General features: G+C 41.0%; 1 protein-coding gene across 3 annotated transcripts in view; it reads left to right on the forward strand.

The window, feature by feature from the left end:
• The window catches only part of ITPR2 (inositol 1,4,5-trisphosphate receptor type 2), a 639393-nt gene that overhangs the window by 46322 nt on the left and 566760 nt on the right, over positions 1–26311 (forward strand). For all 3 annotated transcript variants that reach the window (XM_055395002.2, XM_055395004.2, XM_088837263.1), the window contains exon 2: positions 13924–13994. In XM_055395002.2, coding sequence (XP_055250977.1) covers positions 13924–13994 — 71 coding nt within the window. The remainder of the gene's footprint in view (positions 1–13923; positions 13995–26311) is intronic.

Here is a 26311-nt window from a genome sequence, read left to right on the forward strand (position 1 = left end):
CACGGGACTCTCAAGAGTCTTCTCCAGTACCACAGTTCAAAAGCATCAGTTTTTCGACACTCAACCTTCTTATGGTTCAACTCTCACATCCTTATATGACTACTGGAAAAACCATAGCTTTGACTGGATGGACCTTTGTTGACAGAGTAATGTCTCTGCTTTTTAATATGCTGTCTAGGTTGGACATAGCTTTTCTTCCAAGGAGCAGACATCTTTTAATTTCATGGCCGCAGTCACCATCTGCAGGGATTTTGGAGCACAAAGAAATAAAGTCTGTCACTGTTTCCACTGTTTCCCCATCTATTTGCCATGAAGTGTTAGGACGGGGTGCCATGATGTTTGTTTTTTTGAATATTGAGCTTTAAGCCAACTTTTTCACTCTCCCCTTTCGCTTTCATCAAGAGGCCCTTCAGTTCCTCTTTGCTTTCTGCCATAAGGGTGGTGTCATCCGCATATCTGAGGTTATTGATATTTCTCCTGACAATCTTGATTCCAGCTTGTGCTTCATACAGCCTAGTATTTCGCATGATGTACTATACATATAAGTTAAATAAACAGGGTGACAATATACAGCCTGACGATATACAGGTTCTTTAGGTTTTTGTTATTAATCTTTCGTTTTACAGATGAGGAAACTGAGACTCAAAGAAGTTAAATAACTTTCCTTGTGTCACACAGCCAGTAAATGGCAAGGTCAGATTTTGAATCCAAGCAGTCTGATGACTGGAGAAGGCAATGGTAAGCCACTCCAGTACTCTTGCCCAGAAAATCGCATGGACAGAGGAGCCTGGTGGGCTGCAGTCCATGGGGTCGCTACTAGTCAGACACGACTGAGCGACTTCACTTTCACTTTTCACTTTCACATATTGGAGAAGGAAATGGCAACCCACTCCAGTGTTCTTGCCTGGAGAATCCCAGGGATGGCGGAGCCTGGTTGGCTGCCGTCTATGGGGTCGCACAGAGTCGGACATGACTGAAGCGACTTAACAGCAGTAGCAGCAGCAGCAGTCTGATGACACCAGAGTTGCACTTCTTAATTACACTATGTGTAACATTATTAATGCTAATTGGTTAGCAATCATTTTTGCCCTGTGCTCATAATTCCTGTTTTATTTCTTATTCCCAACTGTCCCCTGTGTGGGTTTTATTTATTGGTGGGAATACTAGGAGGATGGAAGGGAGAAGACAGCATATGAAGTAAATCGGTAAATTTGAGAGACCCGGAATATCAATTTTCTATATACTCTCAAAAAGAAAATATTTTATCCACTTGTTGTTTTATATATTTCTATGAGAAATTGCATGTTTTACATATATCTGTTAGATCTGGCTTGTTAATTATGGGTTTTAAAGCATGTATCCTTGCTATATTTTGTCAGCTTGCCCTATCAGTAATTGAGAAATATGTTGAAATCTCCCACTGTGATAATATCTTTGTTAATTTCTCCTTGTAGTTCTAAAATTTTTTTGCATAATTTGAGGCTGTTACATTAAAATTTAGAATTGTTATGTATTCTTAGAGAACTGAAACACTTCTTGTTATTTAATCACCTTCAGTTCAGTTCAGTTTAGTCGCTCAGTCATGTCCGACTCTTTGTGACCCCATGAATCACAGCACGCCAGGCCTTGCTGTCCATCACCAACTCCCGGAGTTCACTCACACTCATGTCCATCGAGTTGGTGATGCTATCCAGCCATCTCATTCTCTGTCATCCCCTTCTCCTCCTGGCCCCAATCCCTCCCAGCATCAGAGTCTTTTCCAGTGAGTCAACTCTTCGCATGAGGTGGCCAAAGTATTGGAGTTTCAGCTTCAGCATCAGTCCTTCCAGTGAACACCCAGGACTGATCTTTGGAATGGACTGGTTGGATCTCCTTGCAGTCCAAGGGACTCTCAAGAGTCTTCTCCAGCACCACAGTTCAAAAACATCTATTCTTCGGTGCTCAGCTTTCTTCACAGTCCAACTCGCACATCCATACATGACCACTGGAAAAACCGTAGCCTTGACTAGATGGACCTTTGTTGGCAAAGTAATGTCTCTGCTTTTTAATATACTATCTAGGTTGGTCATAACTTTCCTTCCAAGGAGTAAGCTTCCTTTAATTTCATGGCTGCAGTCAGCATCTGCAGTGATTTTGGAATTACCCTGTTCTTAAAAGTTAATTTTGCTGGGCACACAGTTTCAACTAGATGATTACATTCAAAGAAATGATTCCAAAATTCTGGCTTATATTGAATCTGAGACGCTAGCAGCCCAGTGTGTTGTGTTTTCTGTATTTGTGGATTCGTACCTTTCATTATTTTAGGAAATTCTCAACCATTATCTCTTCAAATATTGCTTCTCTTACATTTGTCTATTCTTTCAAGGATGCTAAATATAATACATTGATACTTTCTTATTCCATCCCTTGTGTTTCTTGGGTGTTAGTCATTCAGTTGTGTCTGACTCTTTGTGACCCCATGGACTGTAGCCCACCAGGCTCCTCTGTCCATGGGTTTTCCAGGCAAGAATACTGGAATGGGTTGCCATTCCCTTCTTCAGGGGATGTTCCTGAGCCAGGGACTGGACCCAGGTCTCTTGCATTTCAGGCAGATTTTTTAACGTGTAAGCCACCAGGGAAAGCCTGGTGTTTCTCAATCCCTCCTTCATATTTTTTATCTTTCCTGTCCTCTGCTTCATTTTGAGTGATTTCTTAAGATCTGTCTTCTAGGCTATTAATTAGTTGTGTTTGATTTTCTATATTAAACTCACCTACTTAGTTTAACAATTATTTTTTGTTTCTGGAAATTATTTATCAAGTCTGTCTGGCCATTTTTGATGGGCTCTTTCTCTTTTTTTCATCTAATAAAAGTATCTTTAATGTCTATGAATATTTAAAATAGTTAAAGTTGGTAATTAAATTGCCAATATCCACTGGATCATTGAAAAAAGCAAGAGAGTTTCAGAAAAACATCTATTTCTGCTTTACTGACTATGCCAAAGCCTTTGACTGGGTGGATCACAATAAACTGTGAAAAATTCTGAAAGAGATGGGAATATCAGACCACCTGACCTGCCTCTTGAGAAACCTGTATGCAGGTCAGGAGGCAACAGTTAGAACTGGACATGGAACAACAGACTGGTTCCAAACAGGAAAAGGAGTACATCAAGGCTGTATATTGTCCCCCTGCTTATTTAACTTATATGCAGAACACATCATGAGAAACACTGGGCTGGAGGAAGCACAAACTGGAATCAAGATTGCTGGGAGAAATATCAATAACCTCAGATATGCAGATGGCACCACCCTTATGGCAGAAAGTGAAGAGGAACTCAAAAGCCTCTTGATGAAAGTGAAAGAGGAGAGTGAAAAAGTTGGCTTAAAGCTTAACATTCAGAAAACTAAGATCATGGCATCTGGTCCCATCACTTCATGGGAAATAGATGGGGAAACAGTGGAAACAGTGACTGACTTTATTTTTCTGGGCTCCAAAATCACTGCAAATGGTGATTGCAGTCATGAAATTAAAAGACACTTACTCCTTGGAAGGAAAGTTATGACCAAGCTAGACAGCATATTAAAAATCAGAGACATTATTTGTCAACAAAGGTCCATCTAGTCAGTTCAGTTCAGTTCAGTCATTCAGTCATGTCCAACTCTTTGCGAACCCATGAATCACAGCACGCTAGGCCTCCCTGTCCATCACCAACTCCTGGAGTTCAGTTAGCCTTACGTCCATCGAGTTGGTGATGCCATCCAGCCATCTCATTCTGTCGTTCCCTTCTCCTCCTGGCCCCAATCCCTCCCAGCATCAGAGTCTTTTTCAGTGAGTCAGCTGATCGCATGAGGTGGCCAAAGTATTGGAGTTTCAGCTTCAGCATCAGTCCTTCCAATGAATACCCAGTACTGATCTTTAGAATGGATTGGTTGGATCTCCTTGCAGTCCAAGTGACCCTCAGGAGTCTTCTTCAACACCACAGTTCAAAAGCATCAATTCTTCGGTGCTCAGCTTTCTTCACAGTCCAACTCGCACATCCATACATGACCACTTGAAAAACCATAGCCTTGACTAGACGGAGTAATGTCTCTGCTTTTTAATATGCTATCTAGGTTGGTCATAACTTTCCTCCTAAGGAGTAAGTGTCTTTTAATTTCATGGCTGCAATCACCATCTGCAGTGATTATGGAGCCCAAAAATATAAAGTCAGCCACTGTTTCCACTGTTTCCCTATCTGTTTCCCGTGAAGTGATGGGACCTGTTGCCATGATCTTAGTTTTCTGAATGTTGAGTTTTAAGCCAACTTTTTCACTCTCCTCTTTCACTTTCATCAAGAGGCTTTTGAGTTCCTCTTCTCTTTCTGCCATAAGGGTGGTGTCATCTGCATATCTGAGGTTATTGATATTTCTCCCGGCAATCTTGATTCCAGCCTGTGCTTCTTCCAGCCCAGCGTTCCTCATGATGTACTCTGCATATAAGTTAAACAAGCAGGGTGACAATATATAGCCTTGACGTACTACTTTTCCTGTTTGGAAGCAGTCTGTTGTTCCATGTCCAGTTTTAACTGTTGCTTCCTGACCTACATACAGGTTTCTCAAAAGGGGCAGGTTAGGTGGTCTGGTATTCCCATCTCTTTCAGAATTTTCCACAGTTTATCAAGGCTATGGTTTTTCCATTGGTCATGTATGGATGTGAGAGTTGGACTGTAAAGAAAGTTGAGCATAGAAGAATTGATGCTTTTGAATTGTGGTGTTGGAGAAGAGTCTTGCGAGTCCCTTGGACTGCAAGGAGATCCAACAGACCATCCTAAAGGAGATTAGTCCTGGGTGTGTTTGGAAGGACTGATGTTGAAGCTGAAACTCCAATACTTTGGCCACCTGATGCGAAGAACTGACTCATTGGAAAAGACCCTGATGCTGGGAAAGATTGAGGGCAGGCGGAGAAGGGGACGACAGAGGATGAGATGGTTGGATGGCATCACCGACTCAATGGACATGGGTTTGGGTGGACTCCGGGAGTTGGTGATGGACAGGGAGCCCTGGCCTGCTGCAGTTCATGGGGTTGCAAAGAGTTGGACATGACTGAGTGACTAAACTGAAAGTAAATGTTAAACATAGTTTAAGTTGGTAATTAAAGTGTATGTTGGTTGTTGTTTTTGCTGATGCAATAGCAACTTGCTGCAGTAGAAACTTTGGAAATATTTGAACTCATATTTCTTGAGTATAATCTACAGTATAGTTGCTGTAACTCTGGACAGAAAATAGTAAACAACTATGTGAAAGTGTGAGTGAGTGACCGAAATCGGGCAGAAATCTGGGGCAGGGAGGTGTCTATTCTTGGAATAAGAGAGTGTCATTAGATGAGTTTCCCATTTTTTAGCCTTTTTACTGGTAGCACCTTTAAGTTGGTACCAACCTGGTGGCAAAACCTCAGATAGGCATGACAGTCTGGTAGTATTAGCATTGACAAAGTTCTGGACCTGAGCTTTGCCCAGTCTGTCATTTTTACCAGTGCCAAAGATTTTCTAGCTCTCTGCAGATGAATGAGAAGTGGTAGCAGTTAAGATATCCTTAGCCATCATTAAATAATTGATCTCACCTGATATTGATGATATCCATTTATATCCTGAGAAAAACACTTTGTAAATGCTTTGACTTTCATAATAACAGTAATGGGCAAGCTAGAATAAAATGCTGCATACACTGGCTTGCAATAGTATTTAGTTCAAAGAGGTTGAGCAGACAGCGTAGAGAGGATCAAGGAAAGAAAGTTATTAGATGGAGAAGGAAATCTGAGAAGAAAATGATTGCTTTCTTTGGCTAGATTAAGACTTTTTAGCTTTCAGAATATAGAGGCAAATCCTTTCTGAAGTCATGGTTAGGTAATAAATACATGCTTCTCGTTGAGAGGTAATGTGTAATTCTTTTTGTTTTTCCCCACCAGTTCTACCAGCATCCATGCTCTGAAGATAATTGTTTCACTAAATGATGGCTTCTTGCACTGATTCCTAAAAATGTTAATGTGTGAGCAACAGCATTGCCTTTGTAGTCCTCAGAATATGCATGTTGTTTAAAGGTCTTAAGTCATTTGGCATAGATGATAGTGCTGATCAAAAAATTTAAGCATAAGGATTCACTCAGTATTTTTCGGGATTTCTATGTAGTATTGTTTGATAATTTAGTGTTTATGCTATAATTTATCTGTGGTTTAGATTAATTTTATCTTTCATGGAAGAACAACTGGAAACATTTGAAATATGTAAGAGCAAGCACAATTTCAACTTTGGAAGGAACCAATTTTAGAAATATTAGCAGTCCGTGGGGTCGCTAAGGGTCGGACACGACTGAGTGACTTCACTTTCACTTTTCACTTTCACACATTGGAGAAGGAAATGGCAACCCACTCCAGTGTTCTTGCTGGAGAATCCCAGGGACGGGGGAGCCTGGTGGACTTCTGTCTATGGGGTCACACAGAATCGAACACGACTGAAGTGACTTAGCAGCAGCAGCAGCAACAAACCTGTGCATGGTTGAAAAACTTACATGTGGAATTAAATATACTTTTAATGTTTAAAATATTTGTGTTAGTAAAAAAGGATTATTGAAATAGGAAACCTAATAAGGGTAAATAATGTTCAGCTTTATTGATTTAACTTTTAAAAATCTCACATTTCCAATGCCAAAAGGAAATTTAATTCTACTTGTCAACATAGGCAAAATATGAGTCCAGGCCATGGGTGAATTTTCTGTGTTGCATCTGTTTTACATTTACAAGTTAGAACACTCTTTGTCAGAAAGTTTAACAATGAAATTACTTCCCTTTTTGTGTGATTAGAATTGTTTATGGCTTTATAAAGGGGTGTATCCACAGGACTTATCAGATCTAACGTATGGAACTGGACATTTGTAGAACTTAGTATTTCATGTTAAGTTACTCTGAATTATGAGACAGATTAATTGGCTTACAAACAAGAATCTACAGGCCTATGTTGTTCAGTTGCTGAGTCATGTCCGATTCTTTGTGACGCCACAGACTGCAGCACGCCAGGCTTCCCTGTCCTTCTCCATCTCCCAGAGTTTGCTCAAACTCAAGTCCATTGAGTCGGTGATGCCATCCAACCATCTCCTCCTTTGTTGCCCCCTTCTCCTCCTGTCTCAATCTTTCCCAGCATTAGGATCTTTTCCAGTGAATCAAGTTCCAGGCCTGGAGATTGGCTTTTTACTTAGGCAACTTGAATATTGGTCAGTAAAAAAATGTCTCCGTTACTAAATGGCAAGACCTTAAGATGCTAAAACACTGCATTCTAAGCCTGTGGGGAATGAATGGAACAAAGATCACACACTAGTACTTTGCTTGCTATGATAAAATAGTAAATAAACTTCAAGCAACTTATTCTGAACAGTTAAACTTTCAAACTAAATCAGAATTTGCTACCGAAAAGTGATACCAAAGCCAACTTTTGATTACAAAATAGAATCAGAGAAATGAGAAACCACAGAAATAGAAGGAATTTGTGAGATCACAGCTGCCCCATTTAGAAAATGAGGCAGAGAGAGGTTAAGTGGCTAGCATAAACACAGCTGGCTGTAAAGTGGCAGACCAAGGATTTGAGTTCAACATGTGTTTCTTCTCCTCTGCTACTACTTCTAAGTGACAGTAAGGGAGGGTGATGTGCCAGGGTTGACTGATGGCGGGTGGTGGGGTTGTGTGGGGTGGAGGGGCAGTTTTGCTAAAAGTCAGAAAATTGCAGCTAGAGGAGAAATTCATATGGCCATCAGGGTAAAACTCTTAACTCCCAGTTAAGGGTAAAATGGTTTGTGACAGAGTCCTGAGAGTTCTGTAAAGGTAATTCCATCATACTTATGAACCTGGTCACAATATTAGCTCTCTTTCTTACTAATAGATTTTAATAATGCCTACTGTGGATTCCCCTTCTTTTCTCTCCCCTCAAATTCATTTTATTTAAATATGCTTCAAAACCATTGTATTAGAAATAAGCTATATCACTTAATTGCACAAGGATTGCATATGTGTGGTAGGCAAGTATCAGGAAGATAACACACTTATTTTAAAAAGTATGATATTTCAAAGGTAGAAATATCAGTTATGGGTTCATGAGGAAAAACATATGACTAACATATTGTATTTTACCTATTTTGTGGCAGTTTCTTTACAATTGGTGGAATAATAAGGGACTGGAGACCGACAGAGTAATTTGCTTTCTTTTGGAAGTCTACTTAAAAATTGGAGAGCCGTGTATTTTTATACAATAATTTATTTACACTCCATGTGTATTCCTAAAATATATGCTGTTTAATTTTGCCTACTTATGCCTTCTATATAAATGGAATTATATAACATTTGAGACTTACTTGTTTTTAGCTCAATTTCATGTATTTGAGTGTTGTTGCATACAGCTGCAGTTTATCCACCTTTTAAAATAGTTCTCTTTTGCTTGAAATTGCTCACTTGTCATGGTATATTTATTCACATTTCTATTACTGATGGACATTTGAGTTTTTCCAGTGTTTGCTATCATGAAGTATTGCCTCAAAAACTCTTGTATCAACACATGTCTTCAAATGCACAAAATTTGCAAGATTTCTCAAGGGGGCATATCTGTCCAGTTAAAATTTGATTCATGTATTTTTTGATTCATATTTATGTATAAAATCATACAAAGTAGCTAATAAAATCTCCTTATAGATACCTTGGAAGGTCTAATTGTTGAATGATTTTTTTCTTATTAATTACAGTGAACCAATAATTTACAGTTATGACCTTATGTAGAGAAGATAGATATGAAGGATAACAGGTTTTATGTTAGCTGAGTTTCAGTGACAGATTGAGAATTTTTGGCTGTGGCTATAATTGCCCATTTGGCCTACTTGCTGATTCAAACAGGGGGAGATTAATACATCCCTTTATAAAGGGTACTGACAGATTGAAGTTGAAAGGTTCTATATAAGATATTTTTATTTAGAGCAGGCTATCTTGGTCCTTATCAGGATTTGACATTTTTGATAGCTTTCTGAGATATGTCACCCTTTCTTCCATCTACTGTTAATTAACCATTTGTTGGTTCCGCTTAGTTTTACAGATTTTGTGATCTATTAGTACCAAAAGTAACATTATTGATTTACCTAGTTGTTCAAAAAGTGACTCAGTCATTCTCTCAGTTAATACTTAACATCTTGCATGTTTGAGGCCTAACATTTAGATTTGGGCATATTTTGGTGAGAGCTTCCCAGGTGACACTAGTGGTAAAGAGCCCACCTGCCAGTGAAGGAGACATAAGAGACGTGGGTTCGATCCTTGGGTTGGGAAGATCCTCTGGAGGAGGGCATGGCAACCACACCAGTATTCTTGCCTGGAGAATTCCTTGGACAGAAGAGCCTGGCAGACTACAGTCCATAGGGTTGCAAAGAGTTGGACATGACTGAAGTGACTTAGCATGCATATATGCATGCAGAACAGAAATGCGCTGACTCTCCTGGAACTTATAATTTGTAGTGCTAGTAAAATATGCACATAAAAGAAAACCTGATGGAGTGTGAGAAGTTCTCTTATTGAGGACAGCCTCAGGTACTGTGGGAGTATAAGTGCTACTAATCCATTCAAGAAAGATTGGCGAGTGTTTAAAAAACACAGATTCTTAGACTGTATCCTCAGAAACTTTTGTTTGCTAGATAGGGACCAAAGAAAGGTATTATTATTATTACCTCATGTATGTATGATTCAGCCAATGAGCCAGATTTGGGATACACTGTTTATGAGTGAGAAAAATGGGAAGTAATCATGAGAAGGTATTTAAATGACTTCAGGATGGTATAGATGGCTTTCAGATGATTTTCTGCTCATTGGCCAAAGGTTGATCTTTATATTTGTACCTATTCAATTGTAAATCCTTGTTTGTAAGTTATAAAAGTTAACTGCTCCAGTAGTGGATGGGAAAGCCTGGTTTATTGGTAGTACACCTGAAAAAACCTGAAACTGTTCAACTATAATGAGTGTCAGAAGTGGGCTTGACTTCTGTGGAAGCTGATATAATCTTAGGTAGCGTAACTGTAAGCTTAGTGTCAGAAAGCAGGAGGTAAGAGACCCCAGACCCCTGCACTTGTTGGAGATGCACCTGCATTCATGTGAATAGTCTCTGGAATCACATTTATGGGGATGTTAACACTTGGATGCATGAAAGGATGTTGAGCTCCTTGGTAAATATCCATATGGGGGAGAACTAGAGAGAAATAGACTTGTTCATCCTAGAAAAAGAAAACTTAGTCCAAAAGAAAGAACTGATACCAAAAAGGGAAAGTTATTTGGGAAAGCCAGTCTCATTGTTTTTCATTGATTCATTTATTTGTTTAACAAATATTTACTTAGTGGCCACTATAACTCATTCTAATGGGTGCCAAGGATACAATGGTAAACTAGATGGATTCAGTTTCTGACTTCATGGAGTTGCAATTTATTGAAAGATCAGACTAATAAGCAAGTAGTTAGAAAATGTGAGTATTGTGATGGGAAAAAGACCTATAAAACAGAGCAGGAAGATGGTAAGTGGGAAATACTCTGGCCCTGAAGGTTTTCAAGAAGAGGCTCTTGGAGATATTGTAGAAGTTGTGCAGTAAAGTCATCTTTAACGTTTAACATCTGTGATCATGTTTGTTTTTATAACATTCACAGTTATAAAATTCACACTTGTTTCTTTATCCACCCATTTCATCATAACCTTACCTTTCTTCCATTCTCTCCAAACTCAGTTCCAGTTCATTCAGTCTGTATGATGAGATGACTGTTATTTTCACAGACTTTGGTTTGTAAGGGATAGGAAAAATTCTTAGAACTGAAGTCACTCTTAATTACTAATGTTTTTATCTGGACTATCAGATGATTGAGGATAGGAATAAATATTTATGTAAATGCACTGTGGCCTGACTGATGGCTTTAGTTTTTTCCCATTCCTCCTGTTGGCGAGCCGCCATGCAGGTGGAGACTCTTTGGGTGATTCTAGGGGAGCCTGTATTTCTGTGGGAATGGCAGACACAAAGACTAAGTAAAATATATCAATGCCACTTTTAATACAAATATTTTGTGCTCAGATGAGTTGTTGTTCAGTTGCTAAGTCGCGTCCTAGTCTTGGAGAATGCATGGGCCACAGCATGCCAGGCTTCCCCTGTCCTCCACCATCTCCTGAACTTGTTCACATCCATGTCCATTGAGTCAGGGATGTCATCCGACTGTCTCCTCTCCAATGCCATCATTCTCTGCTGTCCCCTTCTCCTTTTGCCTTCAGTCTTTCTCAGCATCAGGGTCTTTTCCAGTGAGTTGGCTGTTCTCATCCGGTGGCCAGAGTAGAGCTTCAGCTTCAGCATCAGTCCTTCCAATGAATATTCAGGGTTGATTTCCTTTAGGATTGACTAGTTTGATCTCCCTGCAGTCCAAGGGACTCTCAAGAGTCTTCTTCAAATTTGAAAGCCTCAATTCTTTGGCCCTCAGTCTTCTTTATGGTCTAACTTTCACATCTGTACATGACTACTGGAAACACCATAGCTTTGAATATACAGACCTTTGTCAGCAAAGTGATGTCTCTGTTTTTTAATGTACTATCTTGATTGTCATAGCTTTCCTTCCAAGGAGTAAGCATCTTTTAATTTCATGACTGCGGTCACTGTCTGCAGTGATTTTGGAGCCCAAGAAAATAAAATATGTCCATTTTTTCCCTTCTATTTGCCATGAAGCCTCTAAATTAGATATGTACTTTTTTTTATTATTATGTTTTGAATTCTTATCTCATCTTTGTTTTTAATTGGAGGATAATTGTTATGTTGTTACGATGTTATGTTGATTTCTACTGTATGTCAACATGAATCAGGTATAAGTATACAGATAACCCCTCTCTCTTCAGCTTCCCTCCCAGGCCTCCCCGTATCACACATCCACCCCTCCTCCCCACGGCAGTCATCACAGAGCACTGAGCTGGGCTCCTTGTGTTATATAGCTGCTTCCCACTAGCTATCTATTTACACATGGTGGTCTATACATGTCAGTGCTACTCTCCCAATTCATCCCACCCTCTCCTTCCCCTGCAACTTAACTAGTTAGAAAAGCTGAAGTTTCCCTCACAGCATTTTTTTAGATTTAGATATTATTTTGTGACATCCTTAGGACTCTGAGCCTTTCACATTCAGTGTTACAGCCTGAAGTTGGATTTTGTGGAGGTTAGGCTTTGCTTTCTCTTGACCCATTGTGACTTCCTGTTTCTAAGAAAACAATTTTGAAGACTCTTAAAAGGAATTTCTTGCATGCTTGGCATTTCTTGTAAAACCACATTTTAGTAAACCAGTATGAATGAAGTATACTAAAAAAAAAACACAAAGAACTATATGCTTGATCAAATTATTATTTTGTTTGGTGGAAATTGGATCTAGTAGAGAAATCCAGTGATTTAGGAAGTGTCTGCTTTTGTAAACAGATAAACCAGGAACCAAAAGTTTCATCTTGATTTGGTTAATGGTTCTAGTTTAAGGGGACTGTTGATCACGAATTGGGGTTTACATTTGTGCTGGGGTTAATTCGTGCTTTTTAAGAAAGTTGCAACTGGGGCATCGTTCTTCAAATGAGCTCATAAATTTGGAACTAATTCATGTGCATTCTCACAGTATTCTGGAGAAAACCCTAATGGCTCTCATTACTTAGTCAATAGAGAAAATGACTATCAGTGAGTCTTTTGGTAGTTAGATATTACCCTGACACAGAGATTCATGTCTCCTGGCTCTCAGATCAGAGATTCAGCTTTTCTGGGAATTGTCCTTGAAATTGGTTTTTCATGTATATTTTAATAGGGGCAAGTTTTTGTAACTAGAAAGGTACTGTATTCATTTGAGTAAATTTGTTGAGCACTCATCACTGTCAGGCATCCTTCTAGAGGAAGATAGTTATTGAATAAGGCAGGTGAAGTCCCTAATGTTATTATCTTAAACATTTAATATTTAAGGGCCTACTCTATGCTAGAAATTGTGCTAGGTACGTTACAGCTATGAAGTTAGTCAGTACTCCTAACAATACCATGAGGTGGGTACTCTTATGTGTGTTTGCAGCTGTAACGAAGGAGGTTCGAACCCCCACCTGGCTAGGAAGTGGCTGAGCCATAGTTGAACACAGGATGAGCACTTTTTATCCTACTGTGTTGTCACTCTGTGAGCCTGATCTCGTAAGCTTACACATTCCTTATAAAAATAATACAAAACACACTCGCATACACACTGGAACATAAAAACTTGGGCAGTCTAATCCCTGATAATGTTTTGGTGTCTGTGTTCCAGTCCTCATATGTGTCTCTGTAGAGGGGTGTGTGTGTGTGTGTGTTTAAATATATACAATATCTTATTGATTTGTTCCCACTTATTATAAATGTTTTCCATACCACTGCCTTTAAAAAACAGAATTGTAAATGGCTCTGCAATGTTTCATGGTTTGTCAATATTGTGATTTCTCTGACGTTTCCTGCTGCTGCTGCTTAGTGCTTAGCCATGTCGGACTCTTTGCAACCCCACAGACTGTAATCCACCAGGCTCCTCTGTCCATGGAATTTTTCCAGACACGAATACTGGAGTGGATTGCTATTTCCTACTCCAGGGGATCTTCTCTACCTAGCAACTGAACCTTTGTCTCTTATGTCTCCTGCACTGGCAGGTGGATTCTTTACCACTAGTGCCACCTGGGAAGCCCACCACTTAACAGTTTTTCAGTTTTGAGTTTTGTAAACCCTGCTTTAATGCATGCCTGTATAACCATATCTTTTTTACAAATCCATGACTATTCAAACATTTCTGAATAAAGAGTGGTATTAAAAACTTTTTGTAAATATTGATGCAGTCTCCATGTGCGTTTTGTGCTCTATGAACATGACGATGTCAACAGTGTGAATGTTCTTTTCCTTCCAGACTGGTGGATGACCGATGTGTGGTGCACCCAGAAGCAGGGGACCTTGCCAACCCTCCCAAGAAGTTCCGAGGTAGGAAAGAAATACTTATTTTATATTATATGACCTAAGTGGGGGTATTTTTGTGTCTTAAAAGAAGTAATATTAGAACTTTATTCAATGTAAAACTTTCAAATAGAAATATATCTCCTGAAAATTCTTTCAAAAGTTCCCCATTATTTTTCTTCCTCGACACATTGAAGGACTGATACTGAAATAATAGCTTCAAGTTTTGTTTTGCTGGACAGTAGTCTGTATGTTGAAAGGAAATCTTGGTAATTATTAAATATCCGTGAGAGGCCGCTTTTCAAACCGGTAAACATAGCTGAATGATATGTATTTATATATTTCCGTGACAGTTGCACCATAAATATTAGTGTTTCCTTATCAGCTCTTTAATTTATCTTTGTAAAATCTCCAGCATGGTGACACTGATGTGTTCGTTTCACTTTTAGAATGTCACTTTGGATGGTACACCATGACTAACAATTGTCTTAGAACTCCCTTCTAGGTATAATTTTAGAGGTAGTGTCGTACTATCAACTGAGAAATTGTTCATAGTAGCAAAATGATTATGACTGTTTCAAGAGAAGGGTTAATGGGACTTGCAGAGAATCACAGACAAGTAAGACCAGTCATTAAGAGCCTGTGCAAATCAAATTAATACTTTACAGTGTATACTTAATAATATAATGATAACAACGTGAAAGCAGCATTCATTTTGAACACACTGTGTCAGCGTTCCTCCTCACATTGGTGAAACACAGCTTTAATAAGGGAGCCTGATCTGGACAGAGAGTCGGAGGGGTTCACTGGAGCCCCAGATCCAGGTCAGGATGCTGTCCCCGTGCATGGGGGAGGAGGGAGCCTTCACGTCTGGTGAGTGTTTCCCATGCTTCATGTTCTGTAACTTTTTTACACAATTTTTATTATAAGGGTTTGCAGGAATATTGCATTTTCATCTCCCAGAGAGTGACAAGCACAGTGAATGTGGTTTGAGTGACATCAGTCACTTTGAATACGTGATCCACATGTCTCCCTATGTGGGGAAATTAGCGAGAAAGCAGACTGTGGGAGTGATACCACCCATCAGTACACCCGGAGCCGTGCTCAGTGGGGACACTCCCTCAGCCCTGGGCACGTGAGGTCTTCTCACGGTACATAGTCCCCATGGAGGAGGGACTCACTGTTGAACTGCTTGCAGGAGAGTCAGCAGTTGTGACACACCAGACACAAGAGTGCTCCAGGACAGCTTGCCAGAGACTGTGCAGTAAGTGTGTGGAAATGATTTCAGAGGCAGAAGAGGCTGCTGCTGCTGCTGCTAAGTCACTTCAGTCGTTTCCGACTCTGTGTGACCCCATAGACGGAAGCCCAGCAGGCTCCCCTGTCCCCGGGATTCTCCAGGCAAGAACACTGGAGTGGGTTACCATTTCCTTCTCCAATGTGTGAAAGTGAAAAATGAAAGTGAAGTTGCTCAGTCATGTCTGACTCTTAGCGACCCCACGGACTGCAGCCTACCAGGCTCCTCCATTCATGGGATTTTCTAGGCAAGAGTACTTGAGTGGCTTGCTATTGCCTTCTCCGGCAGAAGAGGCTAGAGGAGCCTAATGGAAGAATGGACACTGTGAAAAAGAACATATAGGTTCTAGAAACTGTGAACTAGCATATTATATGAGAAGATGAGGAGACCGTGGTATGGAAGAGGGAGCTGAGGAGATTACCCAGAATGCAGGGCAGAGGAAAGTGTGAAGGAGTCATGAAAAGCCAGCTTTGAGGAGGGACGGAGAGGGTCTAGCAGCATTTAATCAGATTCTGGAAGGAGGGGCTGGAGCGCGTGAGATAGAGGCAATGTGTAAAGAGATACTGGTGAGAACTTTCCTAAGCTGTAGAAAGCCACTGTTTCTCAGGTGGAAGAGATACATTGAATTCAGAGAAGGGATGATAAACAAATTCAGATCCACAGAGTCTCTTTTGTGAGCTGTAAGATGTGGAAGATAAAAAGTTTCAAAAGCAAACTGGGAAAACAGATCTGTATTTATAGCAGAAAAATGCGCGGAGTCTGGGTTTGACCGCATTTCTCGCCGACTGTCATCTTAAGTAGGTCACCCAACCGCTTAGTGTCTCCGAGGACATCTGTCATTGCCTGGTGGGACCAGGGGTGGATAAAAACAAGAATAATCTTGTCACACGAGGCTCTGTGTGGCTTGGATTCTTTCCAGAGAATAAGTGTAAAAGTGTTTCAAGTCATTATACAAATGGTAGCTAACTTATGATAGAAAGAGGTAATGTATTTCCTTTAAACATAGTTGACTCTTCTCTTACATTATCACCTCTTCAAGGGCAGACTTTTCTTTTTTTCTTTTTGTGTTTCCCAGGCACAGAACTTTGCCCATAGTAGACATCAGAAAAAAATAGCCATTAGATGTTTATGGATGAGAGACCCACACTTTCCCTGGGATCGTGTGATACAACTTGGTTCCCAGGGGTGCTTCATGCTTCATGACCATGAACTTGTGTAGCCTTTTTCCTCTGTCAGTCAGGGGAAGTTAATCTGTCAAAGATAAATCTTCAGGGTTTGTGGCTGTCTTTTTCCTTTAAATGTTGTGTCTGAGGGAATTCTGCAGTAACAGCTCTGTATCCAGGAGGTAATTATACACAGATACTTGGTGTTGTGTGATTCAGCGGGCACTGGTTCAAAGTATGAGTCATTCAGGTGCTCCGTCCGCCCCTGGAAGGCTGGCTTTTCCTGTAATCTAGTACGGTAGGTCATTGTCGTTGCTGGGTTGCTCTCATTTTCTACCTCTTGTGTAAGACTAAGTCATTTGTCTCCACTCATCATTGGAGAAGGAGGGTATCTTGCTATTGAAGATTCAAGATTCCTTTTTGTCTTAAAACTCTGACTCTTCTCCTTGGATTCTTGGAGGCCCAGCCTGACGGGGCCCCAGAGAATTCCATGAGATGGGCTTGCGTTGCTTTCCCTGGCCTTCCCATGTCTCGGCAGACCTTGTTTTCCCAGTTCTGTATCCTTTCTCATACCTTATGCTTTTGCAGCTTCATCCTTGTGTTCCTGAATGTGTTCTTCCTGTTCCCTTTGGCTGTGAAAGCCATCACTTTTGTATAGATTGACCTCCCAAGATCACCACGCCTGCCTTTCCAGACCCCTCTGCCAAGTTTCCAGAACACCCTCCCTTATTGTTACTTTTTAGATAATATGAAGAGACAACAATATCAGCAGTTCAGTTGCACAGTCACTCCCTCTTGCCTCAGCCAGACAAATGGTGTCCGCAAATTAATTTGAAAGTTTTTATTTTTCATACTTACTGTATGGTTTGTTCAAGTGAATCACAAAATTTAAGAGCTTCTAGGCAATCAGCAGTCAATTGAGGGCTTCCCTGGTGGTACAGTAGATAAGCATCTGCCGGGAATTCAGGGGACACGGGTTCATCCTGGCCTGGGGAGACTCCACATGCCCTGGAGCAGCTAAGCTCTTGTGGCAAAACTACTGAGCGCATGCTCTAGAGCCCATGAGCAGCAACTACTGAGCCCACATGCTGCACCTACTAAACTTTGTGCTTAGAGCCTGTGCTCCACAAGAGAAGCCACCACACTGGAGGCCTGTGCACTGCAATGAAGACTAGCCCCTGCTCGTCGAAGCTAGAGAATGTTCATGCACAGCGATGAACACCCAGAGCACCCAAAATAAATAAAAAGTAAATTGAATACAGGTCTCCCAATTTTTTTAATGAGGAGCCAAAATTTTAAAGAGGTTAATACAATTATCCCCAATACACACAATTGTACAAGCAATATTCCTTTGACGGGTTCCCTCTGCTTTTCACATGAACAGAGAAAATGAAGCTTTAACAAACAAACAGCTTCCCAAGCATTATTTAAAACCTGGCGGATGGACAGCTATTTTCAGTAACCACACCATCAGAATAGCACTGACAGAAACACATTGGCTTTCTCTTAAGTAAGTGCAGAAGTCTTTTCATGAACAAATATTCTTTCATTTTTAAAGATCAGCTATGAACTTTGGAATACATTTAGGTTATGAGGAGTCATAAAGGGAGTATAGAGAGTTCCCTTCCACCCACTTTCCCCTGTGTTAACATCTTATATAACTGTGGTACATTTGTCACAGTTAAGAAGTTACCATTTGTACATTACTGTTGACTAAATTCCAGGTTTCCCATGAATGTCACCAGTTTTCCATTATCCTTTCCGCAATCCTGATCCCGTTGAGGATCCCTCTTGCCATTAGTCATCATGGCTGTTTAGTCTCCTCTGGCTTGTCCCACTTTCTCAGTCTTTCCTTGTTTTTTTTTTTTTTTAATGACCTTGATACTTTTGAAGAGTACTAGCCAGATATTTTGTAGAATGTCCCTTGATTTTGGTCTGGCTGATGTTTTCATCATACTTAGACAGGGGCTGAGGTTTTGGGAAGGGATATTAACTGCCTTTCTCCCTACATCATATCAGGGGCACATATTGTCAACATGATTTATCACTAATACTATTTTTTAATACATAGTTTTAAAGAAATATTTGCTTATTTGTTTGGCTGTGCCAGGCGTTAGTTGCAGCACGTGGGGTCTTTTAGCTATGGCATGCGAACTCTTAGTTGCCGCATGTGGGATCTAGTTCTCTTACCAGGGATTGAACCCAGGCCTCCTGCATTGGGAATGCAGAGTCTTAGTGTGAAGATCCTGACATACAGTTTAGCCCTCCTCCTGCACACTAAATGATAGCAGTTATTTCTATTGACTTTACATTCTTTCCATTTCTCTTTTCCCTGTCCTCGTTCCTTTATTCTCAAGAGAAGTTGGGTATAGATTTTTCCAAACGTTTAGACCTATTAATATGTGTGCATTTTCTATTAGGAGGAGAAACTGACCTAAATCAAAACAAGAGAGGTTTGTGTGCCCTTTTCTTAACCATAAAGGTGATGAAACACAGAAGTAATCCAGAGCCCTGGGGCCACTCCCCAGGAGGGCTGAGGGAAGAGAAGACAGGCCTGTCTCTTAGACCACAGGCTTTTTGGCTGTTTGCTCTAGAAATTTCCATCTCTGTGTCTCTGTGGTCATTTGACATGTGACTATTTCATAATCCACCAGCCCTATCAAGAGGCTGCTTCCAGAAAGCAAAAAGTCATTCTGAGGCAATAATTTTGAATGCTTCAGTAACTAAAACAGAGACTTTCTCTGCTGTGCAATGCCACTTGAAAGCAGGTAGTGAGTATCAGGGACTTGGGAGAACACTGACAAGACGTTCCTTTAACTCAGTTTCTTCAACTCAGTTTCTTCTGGGCATATAACTCAGAGTGCCATTTTCAGGCTGGCACGTTCACCCCTGGGCTTCCCTGGTGGCTCAGTCGTAAAGAACCTGCCTGCCAAGCAGGAGACATGGGTTCAATTCCCTGGGTTGGGAAGATTCCCTTGAGGAGGGCGTGGCTACCCACTCCAGTATTCTTGCCTGGAGAATCCAATGGACAGAGGAGCCCGGTGGGCTGTAGTCCATGGGGTTGCAAAAGGGTTGGATGTGACTTAGTGACCAAACTAAAATAGCAGCAACAACAATACTCTCACCTTTTGGCTCTACTCATGGAGGTTATGGGCTTCCCTGGTGGCCCGGATGGTTAAGAATCTGCCTGCAATGCAAGAGACCCAGGTTTAATCCCTGGGTTGGGAAGATCCCCTGGAGAAGGGAATGGCTACGCACTCTAGTGGAATTAAGACTGCTGGGCGAAATATCAATAACCTCAGATATGCAGATGACACCACCATTATGGCAAAAACTGAAGAAGAACTAAAGAGCCTCTTGATGAAAGTGAAAGAGGAGAGTGAAAAAATTGGCTTAAAACTCAATATTCAGAAAACTAAGATCATAGCATCTGGTCCTATCACTTCATGGAAAATAGATGGGGAAACAGTGGAAACAGTGACAGACTTTATTTTTTTGGGCTCCAAAGTCACTGCAGATGGTGACTGCAGCCATGAAATTAAAAGACGTTTACTCCTTGGAAGAAAAGTTATGACCAACCTAAACAGCATATTAAAAAGCAGAGACATTACTTTGCCAGCAAAGGTCTGTCCCGTCAAAGCTATGGTTTTTCCAGTAGTCATGTATGGATGTGAGAGTTGGACTACAAAGAAAGCTGAGCACCGAAGAATTGATGCTTTTGAACTGTGGTATTGGAGAAGACGCTTTAAGAGTCCCTTGGAGAAATGTCTGTTTAATTCTTTGGCCCATTTTTTGATTGGGTCGTTTATTTTTTTGTGTTGGGCTGCAGGAGTTGCTTGTATATTTTTGAGATTAATCCTTTGTCAGTTGTTTCATTTGCTATTATTTTCTCCCATTCTGAAGGCTGTCTTTTCACCTTGCTTATAGTTTCCTTTGCTGTGCAGAAGCTTTTAATTTTAATTAGGTCCCATTTGTTTATTTTTGCTTTTATTTCCAGTATTCTGGGAGGTGGGTCATGGAGGATCCTGCTGTGATTTATGTCGGAGAGTGTTTTGCCTATGTTCTCCTCTAGGAGTTTTATAGTTTCTGGTCTTGCATTTAGATCTTTAATCCATTTTGAGTTTGTTTTTGTGTATGGTATTAGGGAATGTTCTAGTTTCATTCTTTTACAAGTGGTTGACCTGTTTTCCCAGCACCACTTGTTAAAGAGATTGTCTTTTCTCCATTGAATATTCTTGCCTCCCTTGTCAAAGATAAGTTGTCCATAGGTTCATGGATTTATCTCTGGGCTTACTGGAAATAAATCTGCCATATGACCCAGCAATCGCACTCCTGGGCATACACACCAAGGAAACCAGAATTGAAAGAGACACATGTGCTCCAGTGTTCATCGCAGCACTGTTTATAATAGCCAGGACATGGAAGCAACCTACATGTCCATCTGCAGACGAATGGATAAGAAAGCTGTGGTACATTTACACAATGGAATATTACTCAGCAATTAAAAAGAATGCATTTAAATCAGTTCTAGTGAGGTGGATGAAACTGGAGCCTATTATACAGAGTGAAGTAAGCCAGAAAGAAAAACACCAATACAGTATACTAACACACATATATAGAATTTAGAAAGATGATAACAATAATCCTGTATACGAGACAGCAAAGAGACACAGATGTATAGAACAGTCTTTTGGACTCTGTGGGAGAGGGCGAGGGTGGGATGATTTGGGAGAATGGTATTGAAACATGTATATTATCATATGTGAAACGAATCTCCAGTCCAGGTTCAATGCATGTTACAGGATGCTTGGGGCTGGTGTACTGGGATGAACCAGAGGAATGGGGTGGGGAGGGAGGTGGGAGGGGGGTTCAGGATGGGGAACACATGTACACCCGGGGCAGATTCATGTCAATGTATGGCAAAACCAATACAATAATGTAAAGTAATTAGCCTCCAATTAAAATAAATAAATTAAAAAAAAAAAAGAGTCCCTTGGACTGCAAGGAGATCCAACCAGTCCATCCTAAAGGAGATCAGTCCTGGATGTTCATTGGAAGGACTGATGTTGAAGCTGAAACTCCAATACTTTGGCCATGTGATGTGAAGAACTGACTCCTTGGAAAAGACCCTGATGCTGGCAAAGATTGAAGGCGGGAGGAGAAGGGGACGACAGAGGATGAGATGGTTGGATGGCATCACTGACTCAGTGAACATGAGGTTTGAGTAAACTCCGGGAGTTGGTGATGGACAGGGAGGTCTGGCATGCTGTAGTCTGTGGGGACAGAAGGAGTCAGACACAACTGAACTGAACTGAACCCACTCCTGTATTCTTACTTGGGAATTCCATGGACAGAGGATCCTGGTGGGCTACCGTTCATGGGGTCACAAAGAGTCAGACATGACTGAGAGACTAACACTTTCTTGGAGGTTATACACTTAAGAGCATTGGTGAAAAAGCTATCTGGCTAAGTAGTAGCTTTGATGTTTTATATAGTTGAATGTGTCAATCTTGTCTAACATAGTAATTCTCTGGTATGAGTCAATTTTTAAATATCTACTTCCTCTACCAGTTTCATAATTCCTTTATTGAGTTCCTTCAGATTTGATGATCATGTAATTTTTGGGATGAAGACTGAAACTATTTCAGATTTGAAATCATTAACATTTATCGACAGAGTGCTTAATGCATGTAACACTGGGCTCAGGACTTCCTGTGCATTAATATTTATAGTCATCTCTATAACCCTATAAAGTAGAAATTGTTGCTGTCTCAATTTTGCCGTTGAGAGAGTTAAATATAAAGATATTATACAACCATTTTAAGGTCCCCAAGCTTATTAGTGGTGGAGTTAGGACTCAAAATGAATTTGTCTTGTACTCTTGCCTAGAAAATCCCATGGATGGAGGAGCCTGGTAGGCTTCAGTCCATGGGGTCGCTACGAGTCAGACACGACTGAGCGACTTCACTTTCACTTATCACTTTCATACATTGGAGAAGGAAATGGCAACCCACTCCAGTGTTCTTGCCTGGAGAATCCCAGGGACGGGGGAGCCTGGTGGGCTTCCGTCTATGGGGTCGCACAGAGTCGGACACGACTCAAGTGACTTAGCAGCAGCAGCAGAGTTGTTTAACGACTGTGCCCTACTGTCTGTTGTATAATGCTGCTGAGTCACTTCAGTCGTGTCCGACTCTGTGTGACTCCATATACAGCAGCCCACCAGGCTCCCCCATCCCTGGGATTCTCCAGGCAAGAACACTGGAGTGGGTTGCCATTTCTGTTGTATAATACCCTTCTGTAAATTCCACGTGTTGGCCCTGAAAAGCCACATGCTGCTGCTGCTGCTGCTGCTAAATCACTTGAGTCGTGTCCGACTCTGTGTGACCCCATAGATGGCAGCCCACCAGGCTCCCCCGTCCCTGGGATTCTCCAGGCAAGAACACTGGAGTGGGTTGCCATTTCCTTCTCCAATGTGAAAAGCCACATAGATTCTATCTAATCCCTCTTCCACACAATGAAGCTTTTAAGTATTTCTTTGTTATTGTTTGGTTGCTCAGTCATGTCCGACTCTTGGTGACCTCGTGGATTGCAGCATGCCAGACTTTCCTGTCCTTCACCATCTCCTGGAGCTTGCTCAAACTCATGTCCATTGAGTCAATGATACCATCCAACCATGTCACCCTCTGTTGCCCCCTACTTCTCCTGCCATTCTGTATTTGTTTAGAATGATTTTATTCCGGTCCATCTTTTCTTCTACAGTCTTAATTTGAAAAATTCTTTCACCTGTTGCCAGCTGCATTATCGTCAGTGATTTCTCTAGTCTTCATCTCGCTGCTGTGTTTGGATTCTGGTTAGGCCCCTCTTTGTCAGTGTCATTCTTAGCGGCATAGGAAGATCTGAATATAGGACATTTGGGTGTGTTGTGATGAGACCCTACCTTGTTTTTGGATGCCACACTTGCAGCCGAAGAGTCCTGAGCAGGACTCCCCAACTCCCCTATAGCTGTTAGTCAAGCCAGATTCCTGAGACTTTTTCATTTGCGTCTCTGGACCCTTGCTTTCCTCCTTCTGTGCTCCATACCTGGTATTTTGGAGCCAGATGGGGGATCTGTTATGTTTCCTCTTTTGAGCATTGGTCATCGTTCTAGCCTGCCAAACTTCCTCTTTCTGTCTCATTCTCTCTTTTTCAGTCTTAGCGCTCATCCACATTATTTATTCAACATCTCAGCCTCCTGACATCTTGAAGCTGCAGTGGATCACAGGGATACCTGCGATAGTCTCCTTTCATGTGTTACTGCAGAGTGACTGAACACATCTGAAGAAAACTAGATCAGGACTGTGTTGGTTGGAGCCATCATCGCATCAGACCCTGGAAGACGTGGGTGGAGAGAATCAATTTGGGAAGTGGTCCTGGCAAGTGTGAGGGAGTGAGGGAGAGTGAGCCTAATGCGATGAAAGGTGGCGAAATGTGCTTAGGCCTTCCCGGGTGGCGCTAGTGGGAAAGAGCCTGCCTGCCAATGCAGAAGATGTCAGAGATGCAAGTTTGATCTCTGGGTCTGGAAGATCCCCTGGAGGAGGGCATGGTATCCCACTCCAATATTCCTGTCCGGAGAATCCCATGGACAGAGGAGCCTGGCAGGCTGCACCCCATAGAGCTGCACACAGTTGGACAGGACTGAAGTGACTTAGCAAGCATGCATGCAAAGTGTGTGTTTAAGACTCACCACTGTGGCAACTGGAGCTCAGTCCTTTGGGGCCCTTTGAGAAACCACAAGGAACATGCCTCAGAATCTCCTATCCAAGGCTGGAGCCAAGTTTTATCCTCGGTGGGTATGTGGATTGTGTTGTCATTCCTTCCACACGAACTTCTGGATTGCTCCTGCTTGTTAGCTGAGCAAGTTCTCCAAGTGTTGGGGAAGCGATCGTGAAGGCAAGAGGAGCGATGCAGGCGCTTGAGCTTGGAACCTGCCCACATGCAGGGAACCCTCCACTGTGGCTGTCAGTGAACTTGGGCCTGAGGACACATAGTTGCGGAACTTGTGTGTGCTCAGAATTTGCACCCGTTTCTTTATTTGAAAGACCTGTGATTAGACTACAGACTGTTTGAGGGTAAACACTGTGCTCTGTTGAGTTACCTTGATCAAGAACAGTGTTTTGTGTATCATTCAGGCTGAATTAATTTTTGTTGAATTACTGAATAAAGTCCTAGAAAATTGTAATCTGAAAGGCAATATAATTTCAGTTCTGTCATCACATGCTTTTTTTGAGTTCTTAATATTACCCATCATGTAACATAGATGTTAGATGATTATTTCACTTATGAGAAAGCAAAGTATAGACCTATTATATTATTACAGCCTTATATTCTCCACCTCTGAATTTCAGTTCATTGGTGTTAGAAATATGTATTCTAATATATAAATCTGTAGTGTGAATAGCAGAAAATGAAAACTTCTACATGAATTAAGTGAAGTTCTTTTAGGTTGTAGCATTTTGTAGTTTGCTGCTACTCAATTGGGAAAACTGCAGTGGATTTCCAAGCCAGAAACTACATGGTTTATTGAAAAACACCTTTAGCATTCCTCAGTTGAATGTTTATGCTGTGTTGATTCTGTGCATTTGTAGTAAGTCATCATATTAAGAACCTTCTACAGCTAATCCCCTATTATTAAACTCTTAAGTGTCAATGGAAATTGGATAGTAAGTTTATTCTTTTCAGTGAGATTTCAGAGAAGGGCCAAAAGATGGAATGAAAACACATTGCTTTGTCTCTTTGCTTCTCTTGTTGAATCTACTCAGGATTGTAAAAGGGCTGTACTTTTAAAATATTTTAGTCTCTGTTGGAAGGAAGTTGCTGTCCTTCTGAGTGGTTTTGTGTTTTGGGCTGCAACAACAAGAATAACACAATTAATTGTGTATCTGTCTCTCTGTGTATGCTGTATGAACTTTGATTCATACATGCAAATGAACTTTGATTGATTTGTGGCTTTGACTTGTGAAGTTTAATTTGCTCCATGAAGAGTAAAAGTAATGGGCAGAAAGTGAACACTTGTGATGTCCATGGTTTAGTATTGTTAGAACAACTCTCTTGTTTACTGTTCCTGTATCGATGGGCCAATTTTTCTGAGTTGGGAGCTTGTTGTAAAAATCTCCCTTTGAGTGTTATGCACGATGTTAAATGTGTGTCTAAATTTTTGGTAAGCAGAGAATAAATGCCTTTTGTCTGTGAACATTTTAGCTTAATAATCAAGACTGCTCTTTCTAAGAATAGAAAGTCCTACATATTGAAATTCTTAACTTTGAGTGCTTTGGATGGCCTTACTTAATTTGTGGTAACCTCATTTTAAAGATATAGAAATCACACTGTGAGGAAGTCAACTAATATGCTCAAGGTCACACAGCTGTTAGGTGATGAGACCGGCTTATCTGAAGTTGATGTTTTGAACTCTTTAAGTGCCAGGAGCCAGCGAGGGAAATCCTACCTGTGGCAAAGGTCAATTGGGGAAGAGGCCTGACGGGCAAAGGCTAATCAGGACTCGAGGAACCCCCTGGACTTAGCGAGCATCTACCCCAAAGAAAACCAGAGTCTGACTGCCTTACTATCTTATGCCTCTTACCAAGTCCTCTAATACTTACAGGGGCTTCCCCCCAACCACCTTTCTCTGAAAACATTAATTCAGAGCTGTAGTTAAAAAGTTCTCCTTGGCTTAATAGGAGTGTTCCAATCCAAGCCCCTCTGATAGCTTTCTAACTTGCATGACAAGTTTGTCCGGGCTCTTACAACTACGAATGTGACTCTTTACAGCCTCCCAGCCATGCAAGAACAGAAAGCCTAATATTCTAAAATACAGGAATTTGTTGAAGAAGTTAAAATCATTAGAATAGTAC

This window comes from Moschus berezovskii, chromosome 6 (assembly GCF_049115385.1).
Source record: "Moschus berezovskii isolate FMDL1 chromosome 6, NW_MosBer_1.0, whole genome shotgun sequence".
NCBI classification, from domain to species: Eukaryota; Metazoa; Chordata; class Mammalia; order Artiodactyla; family Moschidae; genus Moschus; species Moschus berezovskii.